This window comes from Zosterops lateralis (genome assembly GCF_965231275.1).
Source record: "Zosterops lateralis genome assembly, chromosome: 13".
Taxonomy (NCBI): Eukaryota; Metazoa; Chordata; class Aves; order Passeriformes; family Zosteropidae; genus Zosterops; species Zosterops lateralis.
Window position 1 is genome coordinate 11,452,160 of NC_139773.1, and position 15,317 is coordinate 11,467,476.

The following is a 15,317-nucleotide window of genomic DNA, read 5'->3' on the forward strand; positions in this document are numbered from 1 at the left end:
TGATTACAGGAGTTGCGTTTACTTTGGAAACGGGACTGAAAACATACTCCATTTTTAACAGATTCTTTTGTGTCCACAATCCCATCAGGAAGTATGACATACTGTGTTGAAAGCCTTGCCTCTCAACCAAAAAGAGTCATTTCAGTGTTCAGGCATTTTTAGCAGAAATGCCTCTCATTTTTAGTAAAAATGGTTTATCTATCTGGGCCTCTTCCAGAGCATTTAAAGCTGATACAGAGCGGTGGCAAATGGCCACGTTACTTCTGTTCAGAAAAGCAGCTGACTTTTTTGGTATGTTTTAAGGTTTTGCTTTGTCTTGAGACAGCAGCCCAGCCACTGCTGTTGCCTGTGGGTGACACTTGATGCCTCATCTGTGGACTCTGCTGCTTAGGCAGCACAATGTCAGCCAGCCTGACCTCCTTTGGGAGGGCACAGAGATGGGGCATGGAGACAAATTAATTTTTTTCACAACCTAGAGGTGTTAACTGTTCCCTCTGCATGGATGGGAAAGGGGGAAAAGGTCTCTCAACTAGTTTTTGGGGATGCTGGTTGTTTAACCTGATGTTCTGGTTGGTGCCATGATGCCATTGGGGTTTCACTAGGATTAATATGTAGAATTGCCTGTTCTTGGACAAAATGTCAGAAGCAGACTCTTAATGCCTTGATAGTTAAGGGAGTGCAAATTGGGAGAGAGGGCAAATTGCTTTTTATTAGGTTAGTTTTACTCTGTTTATTTCGTATCCTGAGTCTGACAAATGCTGGCGCTGGGGAGCCAAAAGTAGGGAAGGCTTGGTTTCTGAGGGGCAGCTGGCTGTAGATCATCCCAGCTGTATTGGAGATGATGTTCTGAGACTGCGTTTTGGGGCAGGCTCTCTTTTCCTTTTATCTTTGAATGCAAATCAGTTGATCAGTGAGTGGTGATATTCCTGTAAAAAATGGAATTAAAACACAGGGTTTTCCAGATGTGAGGTGTTAAAGCTCCAAGCTCCCTTCCCGGTATCTTTTGTCAATGTGGGGTTCATGCCATTTACTACAAAGTAAATGAAGACAGCCATGTTGGGGATGTTCTCAGTGCATATAGACTCATATAATGTAAATAAAATGAAATCTTAATAGTTGTTTTGTTGGGTTTTGGGGGTTTTTTTACAACAAGGCATTAAAAACCAAGATTAGTTCTGTTTAATAGCTCCATTTTAAAATAGAGGAATGTTTTAAAGCCCAGTTTAATGATTCAGTCCTCTTCACTAGTCTTAAGAATTCTCCTACCTTAGGAATGATCTGTGTATTTTTGTCCCATTTTTTTTCTTGTCCTAGAGCTAATGGAAGTTAATGTTGCAATATTTTAGGAAGTCAAAATTATGCAGACTGCAAATTACAGTAATAACTCTCGATGATACATTAACTGAAGTAATCAGAAATTAGGGTGAAAGATACAGTCTTCTTTCCTTTGGGGAAAAAAGGTTTGGGGGGATAAGGAGGATGAATAGCATTCCTAACTTTTAGGGGGTTTTTGGATTTTAAATATAGTTGGTTTTGTACGCTTAGTTTACTCAGAGGCAGACTGTAGTATTTCATAAAGTGAAGCTGACTTTTAAAATTCATTATTTAAATATAATGTTGTGAAAAAATAAAAATTATTTTCAATCTGAGGTCAGTATTAATGGCCTCATAACAGGTTTTCATGTAGCAGCAACTTCTTTTTTTTTTTTTTTAATTTGAGTGCATTTTCTGTTTGTTTTTTAATTGGTTTAGCTATTAAACTGGAGCATGTGATAAATAAGTCATTATCAATAACTTCCTAGGCTGCTGATATAACACGTATATTTAAGACATCCCTGTTCCCTCTCGTGCCATCTGTTTTACACCCATTATGTCAAATATTCCTAATCTGAGACATTTGAAAGGTGCTTTATTTGGTTAGAATCCTGATTAATTATTTCCCCAATATTGCTTGTGTAGCTACTTAAAGGTTTCTTTTAGCTTGAAGTGAAATTTTATATTCTTCTTTATCTGTCTTGAAAATTATTGGTATTTAAAGTAAACATCAATTCTGCATAATGCAGACTGAAGCGACCCATTATTCATGGTGCTTTGGAGGACTCTAAGCCATATTTCCCAAGGCAGCAAAATCAGGCAGCATAAATCACTTATAGACACATATGTTGGGGGGTGGGGTGGTTGCCTCTAAAAGAGAGCATTAGGCATTGGGTCAGGTCTTGGAAAATTGAATTTTAATTAGTTACTTGCATGTCTTACAAGTTAACAGGATAAATGGTCAATGGCTTAGGCATTTCCCACAGGATATTGTACACATTTGGTGAGCAGTGTGCTGCTTCTGCCTGTGCTGTCTGGAATATCCTCATAGCTGGTTAGTCTATATTTGCATTTATCTGATGTATTGAATTATAAAGGCCTTAGGTTCTTTTTTTTAAGTAATGAAATACAAATCACCTATATTGGGATTCTGCAGTTAAACGTAAATCAGCAGATGGATGGACAAAATTTAATGAGCTTTTAAACTATCTGCCATTATCTTTTGTAACTGACATTTCTAGTGGTAGATTCTAAATTCCCTGTGTATCTGGGATATGTAATGCAGAATTTGTAGGAATATGTTCATGTAGCTTTTTCTAGGTAAATATGACAAAACTTCCAAGACTTCTACAGATTAAAATTAATTCTTTGCAAGATCAGTGCCTGAAGGCCTCATTAATTTTAACACCACTTATAATTGATTCTGGGAAGTAACAGATGTTAGTTATATTTTACAATCTTCAGTTTAAGAAAACAGTATATATGTGAAGTCTGCCCATTTTCAGGAGACATTACTGGAACTGAATAAAGCCTAAAATGGCATTTACTCTTTGGGTGGTTTGTAGACTATGCTATTACTAGTCTGATTTAGGAAGAAATCATTTGATGTTATTGATCTATTAGCTGAGATTGATTATTTTGCTCTGTTGTGGGAAGCATTTGGTCAAGAAATTAAAAGAACTAAATTTTCTATTGTGCTAGATACCCTAAAGAACTTTAGATCTTTGTTCATTTGCATCTTGCCTCCAGTACTCTCATAAAAACAGTAAAATATTATATGGCGGTTTATGTCTTCCCATTGTCTACTTAGAAATAAATATTGAACTTTGCTACATGTTCAAGTAGAAAGGCTTTGCCTCTGTCTCCTTTCTTTTAATGTTAAACAGTTTTCATGCTCAATTGGATAGAGCGTAAGTGATTCTGTGCTTCCCTTCTCAGCCTCAGGCTGCTGCCTCCCTCTCCTCTGCCTTCTGAACATCCACACCTGCCAGAGTAGGTGAAATACTTGAAGAAAACATTGAAATAATTGAGAAGTGATTTGATTAATCCTTCTGGTATCTGTTCTCTTCATGATCCTATAGCAGGCCATCCTCTTTTCATAGGTGTCCAGAACTGAGTATGTGGGCACAGCTAATGTTTGGTGGTCCTGCAAAAGATTGTTCTACCTTTTTCTGATGTAACTGGCCAGAGAAGTTGATTTTAATCTCTCCTTTTTAAAGTCCAAAATAGCAATATCAAATGTGTCTTTGCTAGGTGACTCCTGGAGATTTGTCTTCCGTTAGCTTGAGGGAAGAAATTTGGATCTATTGGTACATATTCCTTTTGCAAACTTAGATATTCATATCAAGCCTAAGTCTAAAGTATTTTACCAAACACTTCAGTGTTTTCTTGAGTTTTGTTGATGGATCAGGGTGTTGGTGGTGGTGGTTTTGGGGGGGTTTTGGTGTTTTGGGATTTTTTTTTTTGTTTAATAGTTTTCTCATTTTACTAGTCAGAGCCAGCAGTAGATGGCCAAGCTTGTGTGAGCAATGCAGGGAGGCCTCTAGAGCTACACCTGAAATATTTCTCATCTTCACAAAGATACCTGGAGTCTTCAGAGAGTGTAGTTAAACCTATGTTGACTAGAGGACTTTCTGACTAGAAGATTGCTGGGCAATTTTTTCCCTGCATAGGATTCTCCATAAGAATTCAGCTGATCTGTTTTCCAGTACAACATGCAATTTCATTTGTTTATTTATAAAAGCACATTTACTATTACTAAATAAAAAACCCTCAACAACAAATCAGCATTTCAAAATACTTGTAGATTATCAAAGTAAATATGTTGAAACGACTATTCCTAAATTCCATTTGTTTGGGACAGCAGCCATTCTGAACTGGTGCTGAAGTTCTGGTAGTAAGTTTTTTTAAAAGATTGAGTAAATTCAGATGTGTTGCTGTCATGTCAAATTAAAATAACTTATTTAAAGTAATTATGAATCTAAAATTTGGTTTGTGTTTCAGAAACCCTTGCAGAGTTTTGTATGGCACTAAATGCTTCCCACATGCAGTAATGGAAGCATTAATTTGACATACAGGCTGGAACTGAAGTGAGTTCCAGTGCTATGTGGCCACACTGCACAAAGATCTATCTACATATTTACTGTTGTTCAGTATCACTGCTTTCAAGTGATGTCAGCTTGAGCTGGTGTGTGGAAAGGAATTTTAATGTGTGGGTTCAGGTAAAATACATTACATATATACTGCTGAGGACAGCTACTCACCACTTATAAAACCACAAAAGGTGCTTTTCAGTTCCTTTATCAAGAATGCTTTAGAGTTAAAAGGTTAAAGTTGCTTTAATTGGAGTAAAGATTTTTTTTTTCTTTTTTTTTTCCTGTGGAGCTACAAGTGCACTGATTTCATGATACATAAAGAGGGATGGGGGCCTGTTACAGATCTAAGTATGAAATTCCTAGGTTTCTGTGCTAAAATGACACTTAAACATAAATGTTGAAAAATTGGGATAATTTTCTTTAGTCTTGAGCCCCAAAAATTAGTATGGCATGATAAATGAAATAATTGTGTAGTATAAGGAAAACATGATTATTTGAAATACTTTCATCTTCTGTAGTTATTGGTCTCATTAAGCAGCTTAAGGAAATCAATATTTCATCTTGACTACAACAGTTTGTAAATCTAGAATCCAGATTTGGAATGTTAACTGATTTTGGTTTAATTCTGTTTGTTTTAAGGCAAATATATATTTTAGCAAGCACATTTCTGACTCACCTTTGATGTCAGCTTTGTCACACAGACTGAGTGCAGGTAGATCTCAAGCCATAACTTCAGCATTTTAAAGATGTTACTGTTTAATGTAAAGGGTTTTTTTCTACAATTTCCTTGAAATTGTTTTTTGTCTTGTCTGAAAAAGTACAGGAATATTCATAATTAGAATTGTCGGCTCAGTCAACACTTAGGAAATGTGTGTTATCGTGCAGTCTAAGGGCATAATGAAATATATGGTATTTTTTTCCCCAGAAGATAAATGATGCTTGTTTACTCATTATATGTGTTTGCAGTCCTTCTAGAAACTATAATCTAGTAATAGGATATTTTAGTGGAACGTGCTGTTAGACTGTATTCTTTCTCTCCTTGCAGCTCTGAAAGCAGACAGCTTTGTTCTTTGAACTGCTGGTTTTTCCTAAAGGAACTCAGTGGGGTGCTCCAGCACTTTTTCATCTTTTACTTCTTGAAGATCCAGTAGTAAAGTCTTGAGTCGCTTCTTGTGTCACTTATTGCATTCAGTGTCTTACCACAATTGTGCCCCTTGGGGACAGGGAGTTTTTTTGTAGCAGTATTGGTAATATGGCTGAGCTTACTCTCATCTGGTCAGAAAGTTAGGCTCAATTTCTCTTCAACTGCTGTGAACCAAAAAGTAAAATTTTGTAATAAAATTATACCTGAACATCTTTGTATTGAGAAACTGAATTCATGTTAATCTCTAGTGTATACTCGGGTAGAACTTTTTTTATTTGAAACTCAAGAAGAAACTGGGACAAATGGTTCTGCAGTCTGTTGGATACTGGTGATTTTTAGAAATTCAGTTCAAGAAAAAATTGAGAAAGCAGAGAAAGAAAATGTTGAATTAACTTTTCTGTAAAATGATTGGAGCTGAGAGCAGCTGAAACCAGGCACATGCCCTACAATATTCTCTTTTCCATACAAGCAATTTCACTTGCCTCAGAAACAAGTACGAATTGAGGGTGCACAATTAGGGATGAGAAGAGGAGGCTCACCAGCAATCTGTGCTAACATGTGGTGTGTATTATGGAAAAAAGTTGGTGAAATCTCAGCTAGAATGTGATCTGTGTCTTGATTCCCTTCTCTTCTAGAAACAGTTTCTAATATAGAAGGGTCAAATTCTGCCCTCAGAAGTATCTCTCAGGAGAAACATGCTTAAAATCCGAGGTGACAAATGTATAATACACGTTGTTCTTAGGCCATAGTAGCTACTTGTCCCTACAGTTACAGTCATATCATCCCAGTGACTAGTAAAACCTTGTAAGATTGCTCAAATGTAAAAGGCATGCTATTGTAACTGAGTTTAATCCTACCAAAAGCCACTTTTCCCTTACAAAATCCCTCCTTTTTGTTTTTGTTTTTGGTTTGTTTGTGGTTTTTTTTGGTTTTTTTTTTTTTTTTTTAAATTAGGGACAGTAATGAAAGGTTGGAGGCTGATGCTTGAAGTTTATCTGGCTACAATGAGCCAGTGTTAGTCACCCAGTAGGTAACAGTGTGCTAATGGTATAATCTTTTGTAGTCTTAACCTATATATTGGGAAAAGGAGAATTATTTGCACAGATTTTAAGAAGAATGATGATTGATATGGAAGCATTTTCCTTGATTTTTTTATTATTTTAATATTATTTGGCAAATACAGTTCTTCTGATTGTTTTAGTCGGCCTTTAACCTGTTACTTCAAGAATGAACTAGAAACATCAAGAGCCAATCATACTTTTAAGTTAGATTTGTGAATTTGTTTTCTTATACATATATTTAAAATCACCTTTTAAAGATAATTCTTTTAAAATGTCTCTCATAGGGCATAATAAAAATATTTTTATTACTGCTCAAAGAAAATTACAGAGATATCATTGTGTTTGTACAGTCCCGTTGAAACAACAGGCCCATGCTCACTTTGAGATGTCAGATTGTGTAGATTTACAGAAGTTTGCATCACACCTACATAATAATTCACATGAATTATGTAGGAGCTTACACGGTGTCACCAGTACAATAGTGAAGTGCATGGAGCATTTAAACCAGGAGGCTTTACATATTGTGAGGTCCTAATCTTTCAAAGGAGGTATCATTGCTAAGAAATGATAGATTTCAGTGGAGACAGAGCCTCACTGGGAAGATTAACATTAGCTTTCTTAGCTCCTTACAGTGTTAGTCCAAACGTTGACAAGTCTCCATTCCAAAGCAGCCCGGGATTCTTAAGTGGTGATATCATCAGTGAGAGAAGATAAAGATCGACTGAACTAATGTGCTGAGGCTAGTAACAATGTGGCAGAAGTTAAAATTTAAACAGCTTTCATTCTTCTTTGTTTGATTTTTCACACTGCAAACTAAATTATTCCCTTATCTGATTGAAAAACTTCAGCATGGTGGTGGTGTCTGCTTCATTTTTTTTGCAACTTGAAAGAACATTAAATGCCTAAATCTTTCTACATCAAGAGAAACTAATTACCTTGAAGCTGATCTGTTATGTGTTCAGATCTTTATAGCTGAATTGAGCTGGAAAAGCAGACTTTAAAGGCAGCAAAATTATTGTGTAAGGTGTAGTGGTTACCAGCAACACATAGATGTGAAAAGTAAATTGAGACTTGTCTTAAAACTCCTACTGCTTTAGAAAATTTCAGTCATGATGTTCTTATCTCTTTTTATGGTTTAGCTTCTATCATATGCTAATATCTGGTGATACAGGTATGTATATACTTGATTTAGTATTCTTCTAGGGTAAGTCACAGAAGGAACTCAATAATAGAAGAACCTTTGTAAATCTCATATTTCACCACCTATGTAATAATTCTCCCTGAACCATTATTTGGTCAACTTTTAAAAGCACAAACCCCCAACCTCTGAAGGTCCTACTTACCATTATCTCACAGACTTTTATTAAGGCTTAATTTTGGAGTGATTTTTCTAAGACCTTTCAAGTAACATATTGATACACATTTGAGATCTGTGATCTCAAGTAGCATGTGCAAATTTCAGTGGACAATAACTAAGTTTAAGATTTATGTATCATCATGGTGAATTCTTCCATTGATATGTCATGTAGTACTTTGGAATATTATGTTACCTCCTCCTCTAAAATTATTTAGAAAACACATTAGCAGTTATTTAGTAATCACATTGTGCAAAAAGAGTATCCAAGAGCCTTTATAGATTTTTTCCAACATTTGTTGCTAAGAATTTTTAAATTAAAGAGATGCAGCATGGCTGGACACTGCTCAGAGCTGGCTCTCACACTTCAGCAATTAAAACGTTCATGTTGTAAGCCTAACAGATTTTCATGAAAATTAGGGGTTTCTTTAGTGTTTTGCTGGTGTGAGACATTTTTATTTCATATATTTTTACCTTCAAATATGAAACAGAAGAGCAAAAAACTTCAATTTTTCTTTATGACAGTAAGAGTACAGGAACGTGTAAAGAAAAGAGTGAGTCTATCTGAAGTAAGATTTGCAAACTTTATTTCTCTGGTTCACATTATACTGTGCAAAGAAGCTGTTCACCTCCCATTCTAAATCATTTTCATTTTACCAGCTGGAGAAGATCAGAATAAAATGGGCCCATCCCTTTTCTCAGTCCCTGGTGGTGATGATGATCCAGCATTTGTTTTTCATTCAAACCACATGTTGAATAAGTGAAAAAGAGGAAATACATGCTGGTCATAGGTCAGGTGCAACACAGAGTTTATACAGATTTATTTTCTTCGTAGCATCTGCAATCCTGCATTTAAAGCCATTGAATGTTGTTCTGCTTCCAGTTATTTTGAGGCAGGTTTTCTTATATAATGACATTTTAGGTTTTGGATTACCCTGCTGGCCAGGCATCCAGCCTCCAGAGCTGGAGGAACAGCCTGATTGTGCAGATGAAACTGCAGCAGACTGGCTCTCCAGAACTCAAACTCTTGCATGATCTCATAGGGTGGAAGCTGACCCTCTTTGTTTCTGGCCTCAAATGAAGAAAGCTAAGCCAAAAAAAAAACCAACCTGGAGAAATATTAGGGTGATAATGGGGAGTTGGGATGAAGAACTCCTTGGGCATGTAGGAGAGAATAAGGAGGAAAGAGCACAAATATGCTGCAGTCTACAATATGAATTTAATTTTTAAGCATACAGGTTATGAACTGAAGGTTTCAGTTTTCTCACAGCATTACAAGTTACTTGCTCATTTAATTTATACTCCATTAGAACTGCAACGCTCATTGCTTATGATTGAAGGAGCATCAGGAAAAGTGATTATATAAATTGATATCAGCTTTATTTGTTGTCTTTATTATTCACACACTTCTAGTCGTGTTTTAATAGCTTTGACTAAATTATGAATGATGTGGAGTTGGTTAGGAATTTGAAGGCAATAATTTCACATTCCCTTAAATGTGCCAGCCAGCCAAAACTCGGTATGCATTTACAGCAGTTATTTTGCAGATTTATAGGTAATTTTTTTTCCTATATTTTTTCTTATCACTGCAATTTATTCTCACTTTTCTTCAACCTGTCAGCATTATAATGTATATAGAATGAGAATTAATAGCTTACAATGGGATGAATTCGTTTTTACAAGAATTAAGTTGGAAAAAAAGTGAATCCCAAATGGGCATGAGGGGGTGGGAAGAAAAAAAAAAAAAGCATTCTTCACATAATAATAATCATGAAGCACTGGAGGAGATTGCCAGCAGAGGCTGTGCAGTCTCTACTGTGAAAAGTTTTTAAACCTTGAGTGGAGATGGTCCTGAGCAACTTGATCTCATTGTGAAGTTTGCCCTGCTTTGGCCTGGATATGGGACTGGATGACCATTGCAGGCCTCATGCAGTCTAAATTTTTCTAAATTTAAACCACCAGGATTAAGTCTGAGCTATACAAAAGCTTGGACATAATAGAAGGGAAAAAAGTCCTCATGTCCTTTCTGTTCTTCAGAGCAATAAACATGCCTTTTAAAATACTGAGAGAATGCACTGGGAACTGTGAGACTAAGTATCAAATGTCACACCAGAGGCTTAAGAACCCAGTTTATGGACAAGTATCTTAACAGATACTTTATATGAGCAGTGAGGAATTCTTGAATCCTCCTTTTGTAATTAGAATGATTTCACCTTTTTTTAACTTGTTTTGACAGTTTGTGATTTTTTTGTTGTTGTTTTGCCTTTCCCCCCCCTAATTTCTATTAGGAATAGGAGGCCTGCAAGATTTTGTGCTGAAGTCTGCCACCCTGTCAACATCTCCTGCTTGTCCACCATTTACACCTCTCAACTTCGAGGCTACCCCGATTGTGCGAGTTGCTGTTGAACCAAAACATCCAAGTAAGCTTCAAGGAGAATGGGGGTGGTAACAGCAGCTCAGTGTGGCAGCAGTGCAGCTTCCAGCCCTCAGTGATGTGGCTAGTTTATGAGCTAGCCACTGAATCAGAGACTTGCCCAATATAAAATGAACGTGGAGGTTGCCTAGAGGGCAATGTGGGTTGTTCCAGCTGCCTCTCTCCTGGCTCAGTAGGTGAGGAGACACAGGAGAGATTGTTGTGCCCTTTTGTGACAGCTGTTCACAAGTCAGACACTGCATGGGCTCAGTGTTCCTTTACTGTGAAGGTGACCAGATCTGTGGGTTTTCCATGTGTGCTGCCATTCTTTTATGTGTGTCATTAAACTTGTGGTGCAGATTTGCAGTTCTGCTTCTCCTTGATGCCCCCATCCCACTTCCTGCAAAACAGAGAGTGGGATACCTCTGGCTTTATTTGAATTTCAGCCCTTATTTGTTGTTGTAATGTTGGTAGAACCAAAATAACTGGCTTTATATTCAGTTGCAAAATACTCTAATATTAAGATTACATGTTTTTTTAGAGAGCTACTGGACAGCTTGGCAGCTATTTGTTTTATGTGTTTGAGTAACAGATAATCATAGATTGTACATCCTACATTTGTTAAAGCAGTTTTGAAAGTATTGGAAATTGCTGGTTCTGCTGAGTGTAGTATTAAGTTCAAAATATTAAAGGAATGTAATTCTAGGGCTACTGACCAGTTTGGGGGTAATTTTTGTTCCTTAAGAAATGAAGCTGGATCATTCTTGCACCATTACTTAGTTTTTCCCCCTCTGTAACTTGAGTTTATGATGTGAACTAAATCTTTTAGGGGGAGAGAAGCCTGAAAGGTGGTTTTATGTGCAGAAATTTCTTGAAAATCCACTGTTGCTTGCAGTAAGAGGAAGCAAAACGTGGCCATTGCAGTTGCCCAGAGAGTAGTCCTGAGATGGCCCTCACACACTGTCACGTGTGCATTGCACTGTCACATCAGACCTGCCTCAAAACTTCATCTGCTTATGTGGAAAAATGACTCATATAAATTATTTCCCTATGTACATTTTACAAAATTACTGCATGTCTTCACACTCATGTCAGAATCTTCCTGTATGATTGCCATAACCAAAAAAAAAAAAAAAAAAAAAAAAAAAAAAAAAAAAAAAAAAAAGAACTCATCACTCTGTGAGCTTAAATACAGAGACAAAGTTGAAAGTCTTTGTTCTATGTGAAATAACACTGCAGTTTCCCCACTTTTCTTTTTTTTTCCTTGTTTCTTTTTTTTTGTTGTTGTTGTTTTTCAAGGATACTTTTCTATTACACCCTTAAAAGCTCAGCAGTAAATAAGCAATATCATATTTCTTTTAATAGTCTCCAAGTGAATGACAAGTTTAATGTCACTCTTCCTTCTGAATATGAATATACATTCCTGGAAACCCCTGGGGTATTCTCTACTGCGTATGTGAAATAAAAAAAGAATTCATAATTAATTTCTTTAAATTGTGTTCATTATGAAAGGCTGCTGACATGAGGTGTTTATGCATAGCTTTGATGTAATCTAGCCAAATTTGACTCAGCTGTGCTTGTTCATTCTCCATTAACTTTAAGACAGCTCTTTTTAAACACCTTCATTTTAGGGACAGCTGTGATTTATTTCACTGAAAAGCTCTCACATTCCTGATTTCTCCTCTTTTCAGATTTTAATTACTTTAAAGCTTTCTGGTGGATTACAGCTACTTCAGAATCCTTCCTGTGTTTTATTTGCAGTTATGCCTTCTAAGTAATCCAAATGGAATGCTTTTATTTTAGTAAAGTTAATGTTATTATTTATGTATTTGGAGCATTTTAAGTGTTAGCAATTTAGAAGTTGCTACACTTAGCTCTGAAAGATTGCAAGGAAATGAAACTATTTACTCAAAGATGACTTTAAAAAGTTGTAATAGATAAGAAAGGTTTTAATTTGATAATTTGTGAAAATGAGGAGTGAAGTCCTGAATTTTTTAATCACTTCATTTCAATAAAATTCAGGGTTTTTACTGGGTGTGAGCTGTTCATGAGTTATATCTGAAGTTAATTGTGTATAGGAAGCAACATAGCATAGTAATAGTCAATAGGTGACTTGTTCTACTGAACCTGCTGTAAAGCTGTGTAAACAAAAAATGTGCAATCCATTGAAGTGTGGTGTTCTATGGTTATAATTGTATGATGTGAATTTTCTCATCAGTACATAAATTGTTGGTGACAAGTTCTGAGTGCAGCTTATGTTTTCAGTTGCTGCTCTTAAACCACGCTGCTCTGTGTGACTCATAAGCAGAAAATTGCCCACTGAAAGTTTCTTAGTATTCCTAAAATATCTATTTGTCTTCAGGCTTCCATAAAAATGAGTGTTACTATTTCTCAGTTTAAGTCTATCCTATTTCTTTCTCAGAGTATTTTTTTCCCAGTATTCCTTTGTTAATAATACCCTGTTTTGCCAGGTGATATGCCTCAGCTGGTCAGAGGGATGAAGCTTTTAAACCAAGCTGATCCATGTGTGCAAGTTTTAATCCAGGAGACAGGAGAACATGTGCTGGTGACAGCGGGAGAAGTTCATCTTCAGCGCTGCTTGGATGACCTGAAAGAAAGGTTAGAGGGGCAAGGAGGAAGAAATATTTTTAGTTCAGTAGGTGTCTGTTGTATTTCTCTGTCAGATGCATATCTTTGATTTATATTCTGGTAAAATAGAGCTTTGTCCACAAACAGTTTTTACCACTGAGTCATAAATGTACCTTTTGTAGCTATAAAATTATCTGCAGTTGGGCAGAAGCCACTAGCTTATCACTTCTATACATCTAACACAAGCTTGGGGCACTTTGTAGAAATTACAAATTGCAGTCCTTTCAGGAGTCTAATTAAGAATGTAATGTGGCGTTTGTGCAAAATAAAAACTGAGGGGAAATAATGTCTTATAAATGAACTCTGAAAAATTATAAAGCACCAAGACCAAAATTATGTGTGCACTCTATCCTGTGCCTTTTCTCATTGACTTTTTTTTTCAAATGTTAATGTGTTCTCATTCATGAGTTGTATTTTTTGCAAGCACACATGCATATATTTAGTGTCTTCTAATGTTTCTTCAAATGGCAGAAGAACAGATGTCTGAAACAATCCCTTCCTGTAACTTCGTTTACTAAAACATTTCTGGTACTTCTGCCACATACATTTACTGGCATTTTCTTTCTAAACCAAAGAGCAAACCTGATGAATGGTTGAATGTTTGTCTTACTGTACCCATACTCATTTCAGTTAATACCAGAGAACTGTAATTTCGTAGGAAAATTAGACTGCATCACTTGTAAAACTGGATGTATGCTTTAATGGTTATCCTCATTACAACTTAGTGCAAGGTATTTTTACCACTTCTGAAAACATAGTATTATTTATTGATACATTTTGCTCAAATGTAATGTGTTTAGGCAAAACTGGTTGTGCCTGTCTTTAGCTGCAGTTTGCATAGCAGGATTGTATTATTGGCAATGGTCCAAATCTGAAAAAAAGAGAGATAAAATAATACTCCATGACAGGGTAATGGGATTATAGTGAGCAGCTAGTAGGACTTACTTACATACATTTATATACATTTACATTCCTAACCGTTTGTTTCATGTACATAATTTTGGAGGTTTTTATGAGTTGTCATCTAATTTGTGTTTTGTTAAGAGAATGATAGCCTGTCAAAAGTGACCATTTTTTATCCCTGTGCTTTTGTGGCATTGTTAGCAGAAACAAGAAACACCTGGAGACACAGATGGGCAGGGCTCCCACCACTGTCCTGCCTGACTGTGGTTCATGATTTCTCAATTGGGTACCAGCTCCCAAAAGGAGTTTGGGAGCAGGTTGTTTTCACTTCTTCTAGATTGCTCAGGGTTTGGCATATTCTGGTTGCCATCCTTCACACACCAGCTCGTGGTGATGCCTTGAGAGGCCACCTGGACCAGGCTAGAGAGTGTTAAAGCAATAAAGCAGCGATTTATGAGAAAGGACTTCAAAGGATGGACCTTGGGCAGTACAAGAGCTCAGCCAAGGCTACACCAAGATGTACAATAGGTCACACGTTTTTCACACTTTTATGAGTTTTGGTCCATTTACATATTGGGGTTAATTGTCTGATTAGAACTTCAGGTTATTAAGTCCCATCCTCCCAGATTGCTCTCCTCAGTTCATTGTTGTTGCACTTTTTGGGCCTGAAGCTGCAACAGTGTCCTTGATTCTGGGGCTGGAAAAGGCTTGTTTTGTCAAACTAAACTGTGAGGAGAACTTGCTAACACTTCATATGACGTTCAGAGTTATACATTAATACAGTACTTAAGGTACCTGTGGGACAAGAATTGTGTCTTCCTTTTCTCCCCGTTTTGTAGGAAAAAAATGTCCAGAACAGGATCCTTGTCTTGCTCCGTTCTTCATGGATTCTGTGTAAATTCTGACAGTGCTAAACTGGCACTACTTAACTATTGAAGTGTGAAGAGCAGAAGTTGTGCTCTGAAATGTTAGTTTTAATTAGCTCTCTTTGTTTCTGTATAAATGTTTAACAACTTCTAAGTGCATATAATTTGGAATAGCAAATGGCGAGCTAGGGAGCAAGACAGCATATAGTAGTAGTAAGAAATTAGACCGTGTAACTTTGAACATTTTATTTCTGTACTGTACAATAGAATTTTTTTAGAAATTTCTGTCCCAGGAGCATTTCAAATACTAAGCATGGGAGGATTAAGTTACCCTTTTCAGAATGAGAAACAAAGAGAATTAAGGTAGTGGTGACATGTGGGTGGGTTTGTGTTTATTTTTTTGGTATAAGGCAAATCCTTGAAGAACTGCAAAAAGAATAAACCTCCTGGTTCTGACTCCCATGGAAATAAAGCTTACAATTATATTTCCTTTTCTTCTGCAACTTTGTTTATCACTG

At 36.4% G+C, this 15,317-nt stretch overlaps 1 protein-coding gene across 2 annotated transcripts in view; it reads left to right on the forward strand.

Moving 5' to 3' along the window:
- The window catches only part of EFL1 (elongation factor like GTPase 1), a 64,404-nt gene that overhangs the window by 33,924 nt on the left and 15,163 nt on the right, over positions 1-15,317 (forward strand). For both annotated transcript variants that reach the window (XM_083870817.1, XM_083870818.1), the window contains exons 16-17: positions 10,257-10,388; positions 12,853-13,000. In XM_083870817.1, the coding sequence (XP_083726943.1) occupies positions 10,257-10,388; positions 12,853-13,000 (280 nt within the window). The remainder of the gene's footprint in view (positions 1-10,256; positions 10,389-12,852; positions 13,001-15,317) is intronic.